Source organism: Panthera onca, chromosome B2, assembly GCF_046562875.1.
Source record: "Panthera onca isolate mPanOnc1 chromosome B2, mPanOnc1 haplotype 2, whole genome shotgun sequence".
In the NCBI taxonomy this organism is placed as follows: Eukaryota; Metazoa; Chordata; class Mammalia; order Carnivora; family Felidae; genus Panthera; species Panthera onca.
Window position 1 is genome coordinate 52,847,028 of NC_138343.1, and position 23,445 is coordinate 52,870,472.

The 23,445-nt window shown below is 34.7% G+C and overlaps 1 protein-coding gene across 1 annotated transcript in view; it reads right to left on the reverse strand.

Moving 5' to 3' along the window:
* BMP5 (bone morphogenetic protein 5) overlaps nucleotides 1–23,445 on the reverse strand; it is a 115,407-nt gene that overhangs the window by 23,878 nt on the left and 68,084 nt on the right. The window contains exon 3 of the mRNA XM_060615788.2: nucleotides 14,812–14,960. Coding sequence (XP_060471771.1) covers nucleotides 14,812–14,960 — 149 coding nt within the window. The remainder of the gene's footprint in view (nucleotides 1–14,811; nucleotides 14,961–23,445) is intronic.

Genomic DNA, 23,445 nt, shown 5'->3' on the forward strand with positions numbered 1-23,445 from the left:
CTCTAAATTATACTGGATTCTACCCTTTTTTTAGAAACAGATGATTTAAAATGTGCAGAATTCGCTACCGAGTATACAGACTAAATCCTTTTTATATCAGATTTTAAGGAATGTGGGGAAGAGAGAATTCTGTCTACTTAAATTCCATATACATTCTAACTCAAATTGACTTAAATTAAGCATATTGTATTCTAGCTATAAATTTCAACTCCATTATAATTTGATCAAATTTGCTTAGTTTCTAGTTGTATAGTAAACTCCCTATTGCCAGTTATAAGCACATGGATTTGAAGTATCACAAACATAATTTTACATTCGTGCTCAGAACTTTCTTGTGTTTAAGATGGTTTACATTGCCTTGTAATCTTAAACAAAAACAAGGAAAAGTTGGGACTTGAAACTATTTCATGTTGCTGGAAACTCACAGTTAAGTGGTATCTGGAAAAATTTTTGGAGCTTTAGAATACAAGGTAGTAGGATCTTTGATTTGTTCTTCAAAGTAATTCTGGGGTCCTATTCGACGAGCTGGGCACTTCATGTAATGCCTTTGCTAGACCTTTCCATTCCCTTCTTCATACTGACATTTAAAAGAGTAAATTAAAAATAATCACTTTATTTTATATGAAATATTATATATGTGCAATTATATATTCATTATTAAAAAGTGTTAAAAACAAAAGAAGGGACAAATTTGATAATATATGTGAATAGGATAGGATTCTGTGGCTGATAATAAAAGAGAAATGACACACTGGAGGTATGAAATCCATGGAGGGCAATTGGGAACCAGATCCTGACACAGTGACATGAACTAGGAGTTGAGAATTATCTGCAGACAAGAACTGAGTTTACCATTCCTGGTAACATAACTGTAGGAAAAAAATCTGTTTTCCTCTATCTAGTGTGTGAAGGGTAAAGAAGATTAAAGAAAGAAGATATTTTTTAAAGAGTTGAATTTTTTTTTTTTTTAATTTTTGCTGAAGGGACTGTAATGCCTCACAGTTTGAGAAAGTGGTGGGGATTAGAAAAAAAAGTGTTCAGAAACATTGGCATGATGAGTCAAGACGCATGTGAGGGGTAAGGGTGGGGGACACAAACATTCAGAACTGAAACTCATGCGACTGCAGGAAGGAGGGCCTGGGGGAAGAAAGGCTGAGAACTGTAAAGGAGCAGAGAGGTTTGTGCCTAGTTGTGGAAGCTGTCCAGAACACTCAAGTGTTTTATTGCACCAAGGGTGGGACTGAGGTGATGGAAAACGATCGGTCTCCTTCCATAGGACATCATTCTGAAATGAGGAGGCTTACTGTCTCAAGCCTGACAAGCCCAACAAATGTTTTTTACTCAGGCCTTATTTTCAGCTTATGAAAATATGAATGTCAAACTAGGAACTGCAGTGTACCTTCACATAAGCACTTATTTTTTAAGAGCTCTTCTCTTTATATATAGCACCTTTCCCCTGAGACCCTACAAGCTTTACAGACATCATCTGTCACATGCTCCCCAAAGATTGGTTAGCAGTTGGTCTTACAATCCTCATTTATTTTAAGAAAGCAGAAACATTCTTTTCACAAAACCATGAGAAGAGTGGATTATTTTTAGCCCTGTTTCCAGTCTGATGTGACTTTTTAAAATAAAAAAGTCCACACTTCTTTCCTTTCAAATCATAGATTTAAATAAAACTATAACATAGCAGAGTTTCCACAGAAATCGACAAAAAGCCTTGAAACACTATTTCTGTGGGTTAAGAAATCAGTGAACAGAAATTTTAGAAATCAAACGTGTTTAGTTTGTTTGATAGCAGTGAAATTAAGTTAATTGCAGTGAAATTAAATTATTTTCACACTTCATCTTATCTCTAGTAGGAGAAAGTGGCCTTTGAAATGAACATAATGCAGTTACTTGGGAAACTGATAAGTGTCTAAAGGAATCATTCATTTTTACCAGTTTATATGATATATTATTCAAAAGAATTGTTATCATACAGAAAAACATGGTTCATTAAATGTTTGATCTTTCCTTTCCGTTTGATAAGTAAAGCCATGAAACCATCACAAGCTACTTGCAGAATCTTTAGACAAGTCCATACCACCAAAATGAAAGAAATTTATTTTGACACCTAATAGAGAACGAAGAGAGTAAAAGGTATTTTCCAAAATATGCAATGAAGACCTGATACTGAGATACCTAAAATGTACACCATGGTAAGTATCTGTTTTTGGAAAAAAAAAAAAAAAAGTTAAGACTTTTAGGAGTTAATTCTTTCCTTCACATATGAAGTTTGGATCACAAAACATTTTTTTTAGTGAAAAAAAGCAGAACTTTTCTTTACCCGTTTCTCATGTCTCTGGCTATGGAAAGAACGTGAACTGGCCTGCCTCACATAAGGGAGCAGTCGCACGATGAGATCTCGCACCACCATGAGGCCACGCGTGGTGTTCCCCAGAGCAAGTGCATCCTGCTGATCTGTCTGCATGCAAAATAATAGCTGGGTTCCAAGAGCATTACCTTTTGGTTATCCTGGGTCAGCAGCATCTTCTGATTTCATAGCCTAAGTAGATCTTTCATATTTCCATTAGCTCCATTACTTTAGAGAGAAATTACGTGAATACTTCCTCATATAAATATGAGTACCCATAATAAATAATAAGCATGCTCTTCAAAAGGATCAAGAAAAGTGGGAATTGAGAAGGATGGCTAAGTCAGTACTTCTGATGATAAAACAGTTGCCATCTATTGAAGGGAGGTACCTCACTAGATGTATATGCACCATATTTACACCTTGCAATCACACACGGGTTACACTTGAAAACTGAGTAAAATAATAATCAGAGAAGGATCGGATCTTTCACTCAGCCCTGTCAATCCTAAAGTAGCACGCTATTCCTTTAAGTGTTCCCCTTTGTTGAGGATTGGTTAGGCCTGATGCTTTGTCTTGGGTCTCTGCTTTCCACCTTGCAAAGACTCCAGGAAAACCATCCATCTCAGATCTGTCAGTGACACACACGTAGTGTCTGGAAGAAGTGTTACAGCTGCTTGTTTTGTTAAGTTCAAGGTTGGACTTTCCTTAGTAAGCAGGAAAATAAGGATTCAACACTTCCCACCAGCCATGAAAGGGCAACTGGTTTCCCCAGTGTCTATGCCACTCAAATTGCAATGTGTCACACTACAGAGAAATTAGCATTCATTTCTAAGCAGCTGAGATATGTCATCCCCTTATCAAAGTATTTTCCCTCAACTTTCAATTTCAAATTCTGATCACCTCTTGCAACACAGCTATTGGCTCTGTTTGTCAGACACTTTTGCTTCTCTTTTGGTTTTCTTCTCTCCCACTTGAGCTTACACCAGGTGTGCCAGAGGTGAATTCTCAGTTGCACAGAATACAGTGGCTGCTCATGCCTTATATTCACTAAAGCTTCTCTTTTCTTCCCACTGTGTTCTCTGCTCGCGATGCAAAACAAGCACTGCTGTTATTTTCATAATGTGTCTTTAAGAAATATGGATCTGCAATAGGTGAAGTTCACAAAGAGAAGAGTGGGAAACACGGAGTTAACTCTAGTGTATGATGAGAATAAGGAGAATCTCATATTGTTCATGGCTCTAAATCAATATTACCATGAAAATATTTACCCTCAGATCATTAGTTAAACCAGAATTAGAGTCTAGAATAGGGAATATAACGAACAACAATAACTGGCATATGTTCCTGACATTGGCATTTGTTTGGCAAGATTGGTGATCCATGGTTACTGTTCTGAATTAGGGAAAATCAAAAACAGAAATACAGATGTAGCCAAACACTTCCATATCCTTTTTCATTAAGGGAAGTCTAAAAAATGGTAAAATACATCTTTCACCAGATAATGAAGTAAGACTAACTCCTGTTTGTCTCTGCTTACTTTAAATCACTGATTTCAAAACTCTTTTTCACGTATGTTTTTGAGTTGTGATGATAAAATCTGGATAAGAAAATTATGTTTACCATGTGTCTCTCATTGAAATATCAACATACTATAAATTAAAACAAAGAAAATTGCCTTTAAAACCTAGTTTTAAAACATTGTATATATAATGGACATGGTAAAAGCAAATTCAAGTTCTTCCATTTATTACTGAATATATTCCATAATCAACATCTACTTATAAAGGAAAATTATTTCTCTCTACGAACCATTATACAAGATTAAATTAGGCTATGAGAGGCCCATTTCAGCCTACTGATCAGATACAAAATGCAGACATTTTAAAAGAAATAAGAATCATGATTCTTCCTTTCTAACAGAACTAAAGGATCTATAAATTACATTCTGATCATTTTGTTCAAAGCACCAGGTTTTTAGAAAAGCAGTCATGGTTCACCCAACTAAGCTCTGCTTATAGGGAAATAAAACGAAACAAAACAAAACACAATCACAAATTTTAAAAACCGTGTTTAATTGCCAGAGGATTTATTTTTCAATTTGGGGGGGGGGAAATCACCCTAATGTGTTGATTCCAAAACACAATTCAGCTAGTCCAAGATCTCTTCAGGGTTAAAACAATACCAACTCGCCGTCAGCTTTGATGCTGGAAGGTGGGAAGGTGAGATGGGGGAAAGGATTGACTTCACACTGACTTTCTGTACAATAATTTTAGAATTTGGAAACTGCATGCTTGACTAGCCTCAGGGCAAGTTTGCTGCACTCTGACTTAAACTACAAACTTGAGCACCAGTTGCCATTTAAAAAGGGTGGTGAGGGAGGTAGATATGAGGATTCCATGATGAGGAACATGGATTACGGGAGAGAAAATGACAGGAGAGCCTATCAAAATACATTAGTGAGATATATACTGTACCAAGGAAAGGCATGTTCATTATTAAATTCAAAATAAAGAAATTAAATTTGGCTAAATTTAATTACATGTTGACGTGAATCACTACCTTTTCTACTTTTTGATTTATGAGTGTATCAAATTAACTATAATTGTGTAGGGGCTGAAAGAAATACTGAAGTAGTTAGATTTAGAAAACAAAAAAATATGGTTAAATTGCTGTTACTTTTTGTGGTAACAAGAGGTAGATCAAAATTCAATACCAGACAGAAAATATAAAAACTCAAAGGTAATTCCCAAAAGGTCCAACATAAAATTCAATTTTGTCCCATAACAATCATTATTAATAGCATTGTTTTATATGGAAATTATAAAATTACCTTTATTTTTTCAGTTTGGAATTTGTACGAAATTCATATAATTTGTGGGAATCATAGTATATAAGAGCTGGCTCTGAAAATAAATCATCATTAGATTCATGGGCAAAATTATTAAACTTTCTAAGACTGAGTTTCCTCATGTACGAAATAGGATAATAGTGAAGATAAAGTAGATATTCCATTTAAAGAGCTAGTAAAATGTCAGGCACTTAATAAGCTCTCAGTAAATGTTAGATTCCATTAGTTATTAATATTATTGCAACTGACCATCACAGCATATACACAGTTTGAATATTTATTTAAGATGAACTAAAGATGTACCTAGGAAGTAAAACTTAGGTTAATCATAAAGAACTAAAAAATATGAAATATTAGCCTGGAAGAATAATTGACGTTGGCAAAAAAATATTGCCAAAATCAGGGTATAAAAAAGCATATCTTTATGTAGACAGAAGATAAATTTTGATAAATAGAGTGAGCTTGAAAATACATGAAGTATAGTTTATGAAAACCATATATGACTAATAAGAGAATTAATAAAGTCTAGGGTTGAACAAAGTACAAATTTACCAGTGCTCCAATATTTATGTATAGTTACTCTAGCTATGAAAGACATATTGATGATTTTGCTCATTTTTATGCAGTGGGAAAATTGTAAAAATCTAAAGCACACAGAAAAGATTTATGTTCTCTGATGTGCTTTAAGACATTACACGAGTTCGAAAACCCATAGGTCACAGCCTACATGATTTTGGAAAATTAACAATACTTATTTTAAACCACAAGGGAAATCTATGTCATACTTATTTTCAATAGACATTTTTACCATAAAGATACAGGAATTCTCCTCAATGGAAACTTTTCTGAATCATTCACATAAAGTGACCAATATAGTTTGTTTCTTCTAGCCATCTTTTATTTATTTTCTTAATTTATTTTTTTAATCTTTATTTATTTTTGAGAGAGAGACAGACAGAGTGCAAGTAGGAAGGAATGAGAGAGGGAGACACAGAATCTGAAGTAGGCTCCAGGTTCCCAGCTGTCAGCAAAGAGCCCGACATGCGGCTTGAACTCATGAACTGCGAGATCATGACCTGAGCTGAAGTTGGATGCCTAAATGACTCAGCCACCCAGGCCACCCCTCTTCTAGCCATCTTCTAAATACCTCTCCATGGTTTGATTCATACAAAGAATGATTTTTTAGAAACTAATACATTTCCATAGATTAATTTATGCTTTAATGTTTTTGAAATTCTATAGAAATAGGATGGAAACTGAAGCCACTTCAAAGAAAATGTTCTGGAAAAATTTAGATTAAGTTTTATGTTTTGTTATGATACTGAAAAAGTTTGTGTGGCCCTTAAAGTAAAAGAAACTATAACCTGTCTAAATGCTGTAATAAGAACTCTCTAAAAACCTTAGTAATTATAGATTATCAACTGTGAACTTATATCTGATTCCTCCCATGATTACTTGAGAATGTGTTTATGACCAAATATTTTCCCTCTACACACATGTGTGTGTGCACGCATGCACACATTCACCTACATGCACCTATCCCAAAAGAAAGTTCATGAGATGTCTAACATTTCTTTCCTCTCTTTACCAGTTTCTCCATCTCTGGTTTTTATACAATATCTTTAGTTTTGGTTTGAATGTAACTATTTAATACCAGGTTCCTTTAAGAGGGTACATTTCCACTAACTGCACCCTCTCTGAATATAATGTTTATATATGTATAATGCTTAAAGTATAAATTTAAGCTCATAAATTACAATTACCTGATAACTTATGCAATGTAACAATCCTTAGAAAAAAAGGTCAAATAAATGGTGAATTCTTCCAGTCACATGTAGCTCATTCTCTCACCATTAACATCCACTTATTAGGCACTTCTTTTTTCTTATGCCTAAATCTGCTTCCCCCCTGCCCCCCACCTCACATTAATTTAATTTCTGGACTGTGGGGTAAAAGTTCAATTTTATTTATTTATTTATTTATTTATTTATTTGAAGTCTGTTCTTCAACTATCTTCCTAATTTATTCTTAAATATTCATCTAAAAGTCAAGCAAGTATGCTCTAAATATCCTTAACATGAAATAGTACATAAAGAATGACTTCCTTTATATTAATCATAGGAGTATATGCTCCCTATTATTTTCAGAACATTTAGCAAGATATGTGATTCTTGCAGTTTCTTGGATATGCAGATTCTCTCATTTATTTATTTGAAACCAATTGTCATCATCATAAATTCAGCAAAAGGGAGCCATATGGTTTTATGAACAAAAATGACTTAATTACTTTATAAGATAAAGTTCAGATAAGGGAAGAGAATATTATCAATCTCAAAATGTTTAAAAGATCCTCTGATAAGTAGACATAATTCAACTTTTTGAACTTAGATAAATAATGAGAAACTATAGTCAAAACAGCAGGACAAAAAGAAAAATATCACCCTTGATCTCTGAATTTCTTCTGCTACTTATTAGCACTATGTCAGCTGATATTCAGATTAACTGGCCACATAGATCATCTGACCCTTGACACAGATAAATAGTCATTTGACAACACAGGCGCTTAATTTGGAGATTTTTCCCCTGTGGTAAAAACGACTCTCTTAGGAATCCTTAGGATAACACAACAAACTTATTTAACCAAATACTTCCATTTAAAAATAGTAGATTCTAGGACATTAAATGGAAACAGATACACATTAAGAACTCTTCATCTATCTCACATCAACATGCTCACATTCAATAAAGTTTAAACGAATATCAACTTAGTAACTTACATGTCTGTTTAACATATAATGACACGAGGACTGTAGACACCAGGATATATTTTTCTAATTAGGAATAAATATTCTGTAATTCAAAAGATGACAGTGAATTTTTTAAAAATCTGACTTTTTAACATAGCATATTTAAAAGATATAGCACGATACTGCAATTTTGAGGAAAATTTTTATCAGTATGTTGAATTACTCTTCACTGAGTAGGGAAAATTAGCAATTAACACAGACCTCATGGCTGTAGAAAAAAAAAATGAGTAATTCCACTCCCTATCATTAATGTAGATGGAGTAGCTGCTAATTCCCAGGAGTGAACAGCAACAAAAACCCACGAGTAGGAACCCTGGGTAATAAAAGTTCAAAAATACTCACGTTCAAGATAATAGTACTGATAACTAAAGTTGACTTTTTTTTTTAATTGGCACAATGTTGGTGAAAATAATAGAAGATTAAATTGTGTCTTTAGAAAAGCTCTGATATGTGTGACTTCTAAAAATACAACAGAGAAAACCCTTGTGCACCAACAAGCAGAAAAAATGCTCCAATTTTACTCCTTTACTATGTCTGAGAAATAGACAGCTGCTGACCAGCATGGGTCAGATTATAAACTGAGGAGGAGGAACATTTACAATGGTTTGTTTCCTTCACTTTCAGGAAGGTCTTCTCTGATGTTCTTCCAATGAATTCATATGGTACCTTCCATTTTCTGATTATTTTATAGAAAATGGCATTTATAGAGTGGGAATTTTATGCAATGTGCTATAAATATCAGCATGACATGTTCAGAAAAACCCTTTAGCAAAGACCATCAATATTTCTTTAGCCACGTGTTCTTTGAACATTAAAATACTGCTTCTAATTCTACCTTCTTTGTAAGAAGACATCTTGATGCTAATAGGTTTATGAAGTCAAATACTAGTAATTTATACTGAGGCATCTTTGGTTTGGAAATTGTTTCTAATGGTAATATAGGCTAGCCTTTAATCAATTATCCCTATATGGGTAAGCCTATTAAGTGACAAAAACTTGTTTCCATTATATTCTTTTTTTAATTTTTTTTAACATTTATTTATTATTGAGAGACAGAGACAGATCGTGAGCATGGGAGGGGCAGAGAGAGGGGAGACACAGAATTTGAAGCAGGCTCCAGGCTCTGAGCTGTCAGCAAGGAGCGCGACGCGGGGCTCAACTCACAAACCAACAGATCATGACCTGAGCGGAAATCGGACGCTTTACCGACTGAGCCACCCAGGTGCCCCATTCATTATTTTCAATGAAGTAATTAGTTATCCCCAAAATATCTATGTTATGTTTTCTAAGAGTAAGATGATTGGGACTCAAGAATGCTACTATATCAGTACTAATAATTTTATAATCTCTGGTACCTATGAATAACCAATATAAGGAATCAATTAATCATGATGTATATCTCTGAGTGTTCATTTCTATTGGCTTCATACTCCAGATTGGAATATATTTAAAAGTTTCCTATCAATAATCACTTTATCAACCCAAGTTATTAGACATGAGCATAATAATGTAGCTACTTATACATTTGGCTGCCAACTCAAAGTTTAAGAACATTTATCAATAATCTCACCTTTTTCCAGTGGACTATCATTTGTGAATTTATCTAAAACTTCCTTAAATCATCAGTACAACCTCTATATTTTAAAAAAAATTAATCCTAAGTTAAATGAGTGTCACCTGGAGTAAGTGAAAAGTCTGTGTGCATTCTCTAGTCCTATTCAGCATAAAGACCTTTCATTCCTGTCTTACCATATGCCAGGTCCTTTCAACTAATACAGCCTCACACAGTCATTGTAAGTAATTAGCACTAATACTCATTCTATTAATGCTACGACTAAAACATGAACTACTTTGTCAGAGCCAAGATTTAAAAAAAATTTTATGTTTATTTCTGAGAGAGAGAGAGTGAGGGAGAGAGAGAGGGAGATAGTGTAAGCAGGGGAGGGGCAGAGATAGAGGGAGACACAGAATCTAAAGCAGGCTCCAGGCTCTGAGCTGTCAGCACAGAGCCTGACACAGGGCTCAAACCCACAAATCATGAGATCATGACCGGAGCTGAAGTCGGACGCTTAACCGACTGAGCCACCCAGGTGCCCCAAACAGAGCTAAGATATGAATCTAGTTTTCCTAATAATTTCTTCTTAGAATTTATATTTCTAGAATGGAGTTATTTATTCTATTTATTTATCCTTCTTATGTCAATTAAGTATGAAAAAATTAAGTATATAAACTTTAAATTCTATGTCATCTGTAGTAATAACTATGTTTCTCTATCTTATATTTAAGCATCAATCATAATGGAATTTTATTTCATAGTTAATACCTCTGAAATTTGTTTTCTTGAATTGGCTACAAAATTCAGTGAAACGTTGAAATCTGTCTTTAAATCTGAATTTTTACCTTGATATGCTTGGAAATTATGCCACAACCTCATTTGAAGAAAAATGGATATTAGAGTCTTATTAAAAAAAGAACTTTATAATGTTTCTTGGACATTAAACAGTACTCTGACAAAACAACATTTTGATGACTTGAATACAAATGAATCAGAAACATACGGATTGAATTTTCTTTGACGTATAAGTGGGTTTGAATAGAAAGAAAAAAAAGTCATTGGCAAAATTCATTCTGAGTATTGCCAAACCTAAAATGTCTGAAAACATAGGATTTTTTAAAGACATTCTAATGAACCCAAAAATACTCTCTTTGTTTTTCCATCTCTATAAACCCAAGTTTGAGAAAAGGATTAATGTACTTGGAAGGTTTAAACTATATAAAGCATCAAACAGTGGGAAATTGTAGTGTTTGGGGGGAAACACTTAGTCTTTAAAGCTCGGTTAAGTTGCTATCTGTGTAATAAGCCCTGTATGTATATATGTGTAAAGAATAATGGTACCATAGGTTTATTAACAATTTTAATAAAGACCTAATAATTCAGATGATTAATGTGTTTTTATAACTTGGTGAGCTAAAAATCTTACAATAAATTATAAGACAGACCTAAGCCTACTCATTTGCTGTTAATAAAGAGAGACTATCTTATCACAGAAATCTATTAACCACCATGAGAGAATGCTTGAGAACTTTGAAAGTGATTTTACACAAGTGGATCCATGTCTGGAATCTCTAGATTAGACCATTAAGAAGCAGCAGTGTTTCTTTTTTGTTTGCCTGCTCATATGTTTGCTTAATTTTGATGAAACAAATGTGTGGAGTTCAGGGAATTATTCTGTATGAAAAAAAAATCAATGGAATATTCTTAAAGTCTCCTGCCAAATCGATGGCAGTTCATTTGTCAAATTTCTAAAAAGAATATTTCATAAACTGACATATTTTTCACAGTTCCTCTGAGGAATCATAATGCTAGTTTTGATTTCAGCAGTCTTTTGACTTCCAAAATATATTTGGGCCTCTTTACCTTTTTTTCTCTTTTTGCAGGAGAAAGATAATCAAAATTTAATAATATACATCACTGGTTTTCTCCTCACTTTATGACTAAAACTGCTTTAACTACTGTACTGTGAGTTGGGTACAAAACTCTGCTCCTGTGTTACACCAGACTGACTTGGTTAATAATCACCCAAAAGTTATAGTTTGGAATGTCTTCTTAAGAGTAACATGTTCAGGGGCAGATGGTGTATAAAAGTCTTTTAAATTACAAACTCATTCAGTGATCATTCAAGATACATTTTTAATACCTACCCACAAGCCTCATTGTACCAAGCACAGAGGGTACAACTGTGAAGGTGAAATATACATCCTATGACCTCATGAAACCAACATTCATACGATGGTGTTGCTGTGATTGATTAAAGCAGCAAGTCTGGTTCTTTTATGACGTGTGATCAAGCAACAAGAATATACTATACATAAGTGAGATTTCATTTTCCTTCCATGATTTGTCTCCAAATCACTTTCCTAATAGCATTTGCAGTCATATTTCATACATGATTGTTGTTCTGGCCAACTCTGAGCTATTGACTTTTTCCAGACTATTCCATGCAATTTGCCATTCTATTCATTTACTCACGTTGTTTCCTCATCTAGGAATGAATTCTCCCTTCGACCATTCCACATACGCCCACAGTTCCCTCTCTTCTCATCTCCATTTCTTGAAATCTTATTGAACTGACCTGGCTTAAAAGTCACCTGAACCACTGTCCTTCTGGCTCTGACTTGTTTGGAATTAACTCTCTATCTTCCATTTTCCTGTAGTGTCTTGATTGTGCTACTATTTTTAGCATTTAGAATGCTTTATCCTTTCTAAAATTAGCTACGTATATCTGTCTCCCAAATTATATTGCCCTTTAACATATTGTCTTTCATGTATAGATACTCAATAAGTTTATGCCAAACAAATGAATAAGTGGGTAATCAACAAATCATTTGAAATCATCTGAGTACCATCCAATCATGACTGCCAATTACTTTTGCTGAGAAGTAAATGTTTTCAGAACCCATTACTGTAAATTAAAGATGGTTTGCTCTGTTTGAAGCAATGTCACAATATCACATTGAGCACATCAGCAGTAGTAATGAATGAAGCAATAATAAGCTGAAGCATCTGGTTATTCATATTTATAGAGAAATGTCACAAGTATATTCTCCATAAGGTCACAGTTAATAAAACTAAGGGACCAGGAGGGCCATTTGCTTTCTGAAGGCCAAATATGCTCTAGCTCTGGTTAAAATCTGTTTTAAGTATTGCTTAAAGGCACAAAGCCAGTTTGCCTAGCACATTTAACCATTTTCATATTTTAATATTGGACAGTATTACAGAGATAAAGAAAAGCAACGAAGGCTGTATATAACCTAAGTCTTAAATAAAGGACTTGGAAACCTTTGAAAAAAAATGAAATATTAATTTATTTTAGGCTCAAAACAATCTTCCCATATTATTAAATAATACAACATTAATTTAAAGTAAAATTACCCTAACATATAGGAGAAATAAATCAAGGAGTGGGAGGAAACTACAAAATATAAAGTAGTTCTTGGCGAGAAAAACATAAGTTGAAAGCAAGACAGAAGCCAAATTACATAGATAGTAAAGCAGAGAGAACCAATACAGAAGAAAGAGTGAAAAAAAAAAGGGAAATTTCAGAATTTTCAAGTGCGGTGCGAATGGGTAGGGAATGAAAAAGAAAGAGGCTGATCATATTTCATAGATCTCTTGAATTGTTTAGTTAGACATTTCAAGCATCTCCCTAAGGAAAAGACTAGGAGAAGCACATACCACTAATTTAATTTTTCTTGTTTGGGCCACATACCAGGGAAGAAATGACTGCTCACCCCCACAGTGCTGATTTCCCAGTCACATTTCTGACCATAAATGTACAGTAGTTTGACAGTGTAAGAATTCTTGGAAGATTATTTAAATGCATACTTTCTCAGTCTACATTCATAATGCTTGAACTCTGCAAATCCTCAATGCTAATCGCAAAGCCATAATTGAAAAATAACCTATACTTCAAAATATTTGAATTGTTTTAAAAAATTTAATTCGGCTCTGTCATTAAAATCTATGAAAAGCCTAGATTTGGTGGGAAAATGCCTGAAACACTTCAATAACACTAAGAACTTCAATAACTCTATTACTAGATCAAGATCTGAGGATGAACTCGGTAATATATTTGGTTTGTATCTGTCAGTCTCATTTCATATACACAATCCTTGGGGAACCAGCATTGGTTATAGTATTCTTCAGCTATGAATCTGGTTATATAGGTAACACAATGTCACTGTGAAGTCCTAATGCTTATAGCGACGAACCCCTTTAAAAGAGACCCAAATCAGACCCAACTTTTACTTAACTGTATGTTTTGAGCAAGGCTGTAGTGTAATACAGCAAAGAGGAATGAGTAGGGCAGCCTCTAGGGTGAATGTGTCTACTGACTGATCCTGCAGAAAACTAAAACAGTAAAACTTAAATAAGGTACACCCTCTAATTAATCATCCTTTTATAAATTACCCTCCCTGGGCCTGGCCCTAACATTCACAGGGTGTGAGGCACAATGTAGCCCACTTGGTATATTTCTAAATATACCATTTTACGTCTAGCATCTAGGCAAGCGCATGCCATACAGTTGGTCAATGAATACTGGTGAGCATAAAAAAACTTCTGGAGCTTCTTCAAAATAAACCTTTCCTACCGATCCCCTCCCACCCTCAACTCCACAGATGACCCTGGAGGTGTTGTCTTTGACCAAATATTGGAATATGTTAAGACCAAACGATGTTATTTTCTGCAGTATTTCGTGCCTCTTTTCTCCCCTGTATTATCGGTAGCTCCTTTGCCTGTTTCCCTAGCACTATTATGTATATGTGTATGTCTTTGTTATTTTTAGTCAAGTTTTGAGATATTTTTTACATACAGTAGTGTTCATTTCAATGTACAGTTCTATAAATTCTTATAAACTATATAGTTGTATAACTACCGTCATAATCAAGACATAGATCCATAGCATTTTGTATATAGCTTTCTTTTGGTGTTGTTATGGTAGTGCTATTTGTTTGCATACAGTTCTTCAAGACTAGATTAAAAACTCTTTCAGAGCCAGGACCGATACATAATTCTTCTTTACCCCTTATCCCCACCACAGAGGCTGAAAATAAATGTGTGTTGAGTAAATATGTTTATAAATCAATTAACTAATTGATGTATTGCACTATCTTATGGCGGGTGCTACCTTGCACAACGTAGGTATAAAACATATCTTGGTTAAATTGTGTACAAAGTCGTAACTCTCAGTGTGTCAAAACTAGCCCCATGAAAAATATTGAAATTCATTGCTTACCATCTCCTGTTTCTGCACAGAGCTGTAAACCCAAATTATTCTGTGGATTAATTACCCAATGATTGCTGGTCACAGTGATATCAAAGACAAGCCAACCCACATCTAAAGCTTGGGTCTTTCTTGTGTCTAACAGGAACAGATCTGCATCCCTAGGGAGAAAAAGAACAACAACAACAAAAAGTTAAAAGTGTGAACGAAAATCATCATTTCCTATACTTAAGTGAAAACATTCCAAAAGCACTCTTTAAAATAACAAAACTTAAAAGAAATAACAAAAGATAATTAAAGCACAAGGGGAACAAGTGACTCAAGTGACGGGTAAATAAGACACAGAACCTTTTATTGTTGGGTCCCCAACCCAAATCTGGTGCAGATTAGTAATATCTGAAAGTAATTTCCATTTTCCTGCTCTTCACTTGCCTTTACAAACAGGCTTTGTGGTCTAGATTTGGTCTCTGATAATCAGTGTTCCCTGAAACCACTATCTGTACATAGCCATCATTGGCAAGTTCACACTAGCAAGGATTAAATTGAAAGGAAATGGAGATGAAAGTAGCTAGTCTAATTTGGGTGATGAATGTGGCTTGTTAAAAGAATGGAGCACAGGCAGGTGATGCAAGCATCTGTTTTAGGGACGTTTTTCTTTTTTATTCATTTTTTAGTATATGTTTTCCCATTTTTATAATATATTTTTATTTTGTTTACTTCATTCCATTTTTATTATGTAATTATTTTATGGGTACCAAAGGCCAAGAGAGGGTCTCAGACCACACTATTTGATTAAAAGTGAATTCAATGGATTGAGCAGCAGGTGCACCCTGACTTGCTTTAACATCCTCTGCATGCATAAGACCCCTGCGGTGATAATTATGAACTTGTTGTTTTAGAATGATCTCCACAGTGATTGACATTTATCAAGATTAATTTTAGCATTCAATTTCCAAATGCATGAATATTTGTTGAATTATAGCGAATTGCTTTATTTATTATTTCCTTACTAATGGCAGCCTCGGAGCTAAATGTTACAAATTTCCAACATGTAATCTTGACAATAGCTCTTTCATATTGATGAAATTGAAGGTCAGGTAGGTGAAGGGTAAAGCATTAGAACTTCTTCAAAGCAGAATAGAAATAGACTATTATGCACTTTTATGACCTTTTATACTGTGCTGATTCTGCTTAAGGACATTATTTGTATGAGGAAAGTCAAAACTATGTCATAATCAGCTATGTTAAATACTGTTCTACTGTATTTGCCATCTATCTGCATCACACAAGACACTTAGAAAATGGCTTAGAAAATGTAAAAAGCAAATTTTGAGTAAAACCAAATCATGTATATATTATTTCTTAAAAAATATTATAATTGAAAATTTATTTTTAACAGAAGTGAAGATTCTCAATGTTTTGGAAGTTACATCTTCATTTCTTTATTTCAACTTGATTTATTCCATCCTTTCATTAACCTAAAAAAGTTAAAATAAATGCATTATGATTATTTAAATCATCCATCTATACTACTCCGACTATACAACTCTCATCCTCCTTCACAATTTTATTTTTTTAATTTTTTAAAAATGTTTTATGTTTTTATTTTATTTTTGAGAGAGAAAGATACAGGGTGAATGGGGGAGGGGCAGAGAAAGAGGGAGACAGAATCTGAAGCAGGCTCCAGGCTCTGAGCTGTCCGGGTAGAGCCTGACATGGGGCTCAAACTCATGGACTGTGAGAACATGAGCTGAGCTGAAGTCAGATGCTCAACAGATTGAGCCACCCAGGCACCCCTCTCCTTCACAATTTTAATCATAATGTTTACCAAAGGAGGGTTCCAAACACCTTTTCATTTCCAAAATCGGACTCAGTGAGATATCAGACATATGACAAGCATATACTACAATACAGTGAAAATATACAATTAGTTCCCACTTGAATTTTAAGGACCCATTATATTCTTAGTGGGAAGGGATCAATCAAATTGTCCCTCTTCTTCCTAACTTGGAAAACTCACCAAGTAAACAGAATCCAAGAAAATACAAATTATCGTTAAATTCTTGAGATATTTGATAAGTGTCTTTGAGATTGTAATATTAGAATTAATTTAATCACATTATTAGCTCTTAAACAGAAGGAGTCGCCCTGCAGCTTGGGAAATACTTAAGCCCCACCCTGCTGTCAAACTGCTTTCATTTGAAATACAGTATACATGTTCTACTAAACTCCGCAAAGCTTGTAATGTCATCCCTTGGTATGATATAAACAGACACTTGAAAAACAAAAAAAAAAAAAGAACAAAGAGGTAAAATTTGTTTTAGTGGCAATCACCACTAATTAACAAAGGTCTTTAGGTAGTTACTCAGGTAATATTTTCTTTTATTTTTAAATTATGCTATTTTTCCAGAAAAAAAAATTCCCAAATATCCATGCCCAAGTCCCCAAATTTTCAAGCATGACTGTGAGGAAAATGGTTTCAGTTTTAATGCACATATTTAGAAAACACACAAGCCAGAGGATTCAATCAAGCCTTAAATATACGAATTTCAGAGATGCAACTTGCAATTCATTAGAGGTAAATTTAGGCAGATAGTATGGCTTGAAAAATCCATCCATTTCTAGTCACCTCCCCCCGAAGTTATGACATTTCCATTGCTTTCATAAGCTCCATGATTTCCTATTCATATTCAAAGCTATTTTATTTTTGACTGATAAATTGTATGTTTTAATTTCTCCTCAGTCCTTTTATAGAAACTCTTCTGCATTACCTATGGGCAACAGAATATGCTTTGGAAAAATCAAGTCTATTACTAATCAATGCAATGGTAACAACTCTGTAATTTTCACTGATGTAGTACCTTTCATAACAGTCTCTTAAAAATAAATTCCCACTCGTTCTATAGAAAATTAGATGTGATTTCTTTTGAAGTATAAAATTACTCCTCTAAAAAATGGAACTTACATCATTGGAAATACTAGAAATAATAACCATGTCCTATGAATAATATAAAATAAACTTGGAAAAGTTGCCTCATCTTGCTATTTTCACCTGATGTTTTTATAGAAATTCTCAAAATGTCTAATAAAAGATATTTGAAAATATTAATTCATTTAAAAGGAATATGGTAGAGATAAAATATATGTGTAAGAAAATATATTTATTTGTAGAAGAAATAAGTCCATAATAGAATTTTTGTATATCTTTTACAATTATAATAATGAAACCAAAAATAAAATCTTCATTCTAGCAAAGTCAATAAAGTCCATTTACATAGATGTATATAAGCAATTATTTCAGAATGCTAGTGTTAGTTCCTAAAGTTGCCATAACAAAGTACCATAAGGGCACCTGGGTGACTCAGTTGGTTAGGTATCTGACTCTTGATTTCAGTTCAGGTCATGATCTCACAATTCATGAGTTTGAGCTCCATCATGGGATTCTCTCTCTCTCTGCCTCTTCCTCGCTCATGCTCTCTCTCTCTCTCTCTCTCTCTCGTAAATTAAAAAAAAAAAAAAAAAAAAAAAAAACTTAAAAAGAAAGTACCATAGACTGGGTGGCTTAACAGAAATTTATAGTCTCACAGTTCTGGGGGCTGCAAGTCTAAATCAAGATGTCAGATGTCAGTGGGGTTCTTTTGAGGGCTGTGAGGGAAGGATCTGTTCCAGGCCTGACTCCTTGTGTTGTAGATGGCCATCTTTTTGTGTCTTCCTATCATCTTACCTCTGTGTATGTGGCTGTGTCCAAATTTCCTCTCTTTATAAGGCAACCCTAATTGGCTCATTTTAATTTATTTATCTCTTCAAAGACCCTATCTCTAAATAAGGTCACATTCTGAGGTGCTAGTAACTTAGACTTTGATGTACGAATTAGCGGAGAAAAGGGGGCACAATTGAGCCCATAACACTATTTTAAAGTATTTTGTAAGGCATAAATTATTCTGGATGTGAATCTTCTGTTTATTTATGCTATAGCAATTATCAACACTGAAATATTTTCAAAAACAAATATATGAAAGTAAATGTATATTGATTAAAATAATTGAAAATTGCTAAAATTTGTATTTTTTTCAGATAGAATTTGATTATTTGTCTACACTATGATTAAATAAGCATAATAATTTCTTATACAGCTAAATGAAGTCATCATGCAATTGTTAAATACAGGTATATTTAACAGAAAAAGGATTTGCAACATGCATGCAGACCTCTTTAATAACTTTAATAAAGTTATTAAAAATAGTTACTCAAAGGTGAAAAATCATATGCACATATGTAGATACATTTATAGCTCCGTACAAACACATTGGAGCAGATTTTACTTTAATCATGACCAGAGGTTTAAACATGTCTAGTCATGGGAAATCGGTGAGCTGTAGATGTGGATTTACAAGGGTGCTTTTTATTTTACTGAGAAAGGAAAGAGTTTTGCAAATGTGCCTCGGGAGTCTCAAAATACCAGGAGGGTAGGTAGTTCACTATAGACTGAGCAGCAGGGGCCAAAATTCAGCAAACTTTGAATTGTCATCATTCTTACAACTCATCTGAAAATTTAGATGGATGGAATGAGAAAACTGAGGCTATGTATTTCATTATATGACAACAGATGAAACTAAAGCTTAATTTTATCATTATGATATAACTATTAGTGTAATGTAATGAAAAAAAGGATTTGGGGATCAGACAGAGCTTGAACAATTAAGGGGTTCCTCAGCCTCAATTTCCACAATGTTTAAAATATAGTATGGTGACCCCTGCCTTAAAAGATTCTATAAAGATGGAAATGTAATATGATCTGAATATCTAAATGAGAAGCAAACTATATGTGGGTTTTTACATGCAGTGTCATAACACAGATGGCTCTAAATTGCTTAATTTTGACCTGTGAAGTCTGGGAAAGTATTACTTGGGGAGGCACATTAGCATCAAGTAACCTGAATCAGTGTTATTTCTGGATGCTTAGAGATGTTAGGGATAGAATTGGTTACCACTAAAGCAGAAAGGAGGAAGAAGATAAAGGCAGGAGTAGAATGGGGTGGGGTGGGGATAGGGAGGAGATAAGGAGGCAGAGAAGGAGAAGACCTAAAGAAATTTAGTAATTCTTCCTGGGTGTGTTGTCTTGAAAATCCAATTATTGGCTGTCTTTGTTAAGTCACTCTCTTAAAAATCACATATATAGAAGCATAGAGTCAGAAGCTGCATTGTGGATATATCATTTATCCATGTAGAAAAGTCTACAAACAGGCTCCTGGGTGGCTCAGTCGGTTAAGTGGCGGACTTGGGCTCAGGTCATGATCTCGCGGTCCGTGAGTTCGAGCCCCGCGTCGGGCTCTGTGCTGACAGCTCAGAGCCTGGAGCCTGTTTCAGATTCTGTGTCGCCCTCTCTCTGACCCTCCCCCGTTCATACTCTGTCTCTCTCTGTCTCAAAAATAAATAAACGTTAAAAAAAATTTAAAAAAAAAGAAGTCTAAAAACGAACAATAACAAAAAACGCGTAATACCGGTGCTTTTGATAACATAGTATTTCCAATGACAGCATCAAACACAGATTCAAAAAATGTTGTTTTTCAAACAACAGAGATGGACCTGCAGATGATGTGGTTTGTAATACTGTGATATATGACTCGAAATATGGCTACGGTGATAGATATGATGTCAAACATGCATGTAAAAAGTTTGAAAGTTTTCACACATATATTTTGAGAGTGAAACAAGGACTATTGCTATACTAAAGAATATTTTCTACAATATGACTAAAATATATGTGCATAATTATTTATGGTATTACTTAACTGCATTGATTATATATCTGTGTTTATAAACAAATACATTATATAAATATTCAGTTTCTCCCTCTAATATTTTGGATCTTTTACTTGGGTAAGGCAGTTATCATTTTTATAGGATCATATCATGATTATGTGTTCTCTTTATAATCAGGCATATAAGTACGCCCATATAAGTATCCAAACATGTGCATAGTAGCACACTATGCATGTAGTTTTAAATGTGTGAAATGTTAACTTCCTCTACTGTCTAAATAGTTGAATAATGAGAGTATTCTCATTATAAAACTAAAATAAAAATTATGACCAAGAATGCCTGATGTGAAATCAGCTAGTCTGGGATTCTACCTCTGAAGGTAACCAAAACATATCAAAGAGTACTGGAACTAAGTGAGATATAAATTACTTAGCTGAATTGTTATTTTATTGATGAGAAAGTTTAAAAAGCAATCAAATTAGTCCTATGATTACTCAGGCAGTTGGAGGACCAGATCCCAGGTTCATCCATACTTTATTTTCAGAACAATTTCTCATATATCATGGCAGTTCCCTTTAGTCCCAAACTATATTTTGACTGCTGTCCTACAGGAAGATCACTGGTTTTGAATTGGAATACTAAAAGGTTGAGCTGAGCCACCACCCTGAAACAAGATGGTAGAATTGGGGCCAAGGAGTGACCTGAGACATTTTGCAAATCTATTTACCCAGCCATTCATTTATTCATTCTTTCAATTTAACATTCATTGACTCCTAGTGTAGGTTTTATACAACATCAGTTTAACTCAACTGCAGCTATGCTATAAGGTTCTGGACCTGGGTTGGCCACAAAAGAAATTTGGTTAATATTTGGAAAGTAAAAGTGAGGCAGTAACCATATTTATGCTTGGAAGACTTTTGTATGATCAAGTGTTATTACAGCTTAGGCATACTGTTGAGATTTGCTGGTTCACCTTATTGGTGTGGGGCAGCTGCAGATCCCATTGAAATCTCCTTATTCAGTTCCTCTGAATCCAGCATCAGGCATCTGGACACATCTATGAGGAAAGATTTGGTAGCTAGGAAATAATCTGCATCATTAAAATTGAACCTTGAAGATAGGTTCCAATTTGGTTGTCCTCATGGTTACGAGACCAACCTCACAGGTTCTACTTTGCCCTTCTTTTTCCCAACTCACACCCATCTTTTCTTCTAGTCTTCCCTGAGGACCTCGGGCTCAGCACCAAATGCGGAGCAACAGCCTTACTTAGACTGTTTAACTATCTTCCACAATTGCATAAGGTCAAATCCCTACTCTAAATCCTTATAGTATCATTGTCCAGAGGGATTAGACAGCTACTTTGTGTTTGGTCAATTAGATTGAAGCACTTACATCACAGGACGGCAGTACTTGTCCTCACTGGAATAGGCATTCTGAATATAAATTTTCCTTCTCTGCCCATAAGGTTTCTGCCAAAATCACTACCCATGCAATTATAGAATGCCTTATTAACTGTCGTGGAATTTTAATGCTGCTTCTGATCAAAAAGTTGATTTAACAGCAAATGAAGAGCAGAGTGGCTCATGTCATGGAATTCTCTTGTCTCACCATGTGTCCCATCACCTTGCAGCAGATGGCCTGGCAAGATGATGGAATGGCCTGTTTGAAGACTCAGTTGTGCCACCAGTTGGTCGTCAGTATCTTGTGCAAATGGACTAATATCCTCAGGAAGCTTTGTATGCTCTAAACCAGCAATCGATGTAAGACTATTTCTCTCATAGCCCTCTCTCCTGGCTCTAGAAATCAAGGGGTAGAAACAGGAGTGGCTCTTCTCCTCACTCTTCCTGATTCAGCTAGTGAAAATTTTGCTGCTTGGCACCAAAATGTTGGGCTCTGTTGGTCCAGAGCTTTTAGTTCCCAAGAGTGGAATGGTACCACTGGTAGCCTTAGCAGTGGTCCATTAAATTAGACATCGAGACAGCCTGGGGTCACTTTGGACTCCTCATGCCAGTGAATCAACAAGTTGAGAAAGGGCTGCTTTAGTCTGTGGGTTGATTGATCCTAAATGTCAAGAGGAAACCACGTTGATGCCACCACAGTATGGAAAAGGAGAATGTCCGAAATATATGACATTACCTCTTAGTATTTCCATGTCCAGTGATAAAGGTCAATGGAAAACTACAGCTCAATGCAGGCATTACCGCTAATAGCCCAGACACTTCAAGAATGAATATTTCATTTACTTCACTAGGCAAGGAACAATGACCAGCAGTAGTGCTTAGGGAAAACAAAAGGGTAAAGATTACATAACAGAAGAAAGAAGTTATAAATACCTGCCTCAACCGTGTGACCAGTTGTAGAAGTGAAGGTTGTAATCGGTATGAGTATTACCTTCTTATTTTGATATTAATGTATTTGTACACATATTAACCAATTCTTTTTTTTTCCCTTCCCCCTCTGCCTACCATATAGTTTAGGTAGTTTTGATAGTAGCTAACCTTATATTTCATATTGAAGTGACAGGATATCAAAGGGGCAATATGACCCAGCTAGAAAAGGAATGAACAACATCCGAAGATGGATAAAAAAGCAAGAATGATTTTACTCTTATATTTTTTGGAAAGTGTGGATGGTTATAAAATGTATGTTTGTGCCAATTCAACAAAGATGGACCGCTACAGCTTCATACTTTGTCGAATCAGCTCAACTGAAACCCAGACTCGCAGAACTCTCTTCCCTGTTTGGTTCTGTGTTACAGTGAGCCATATAAGAAGTTTGTGCAGGAGTAGAAGCAAAGCAGCAGCCAAGTTTAGGCTTGGAAGTTTGGTAGAGTGCCAGACTCTCCTCCTGCTCATATGCATTGTCGCTGATCAGCTGGCTCAC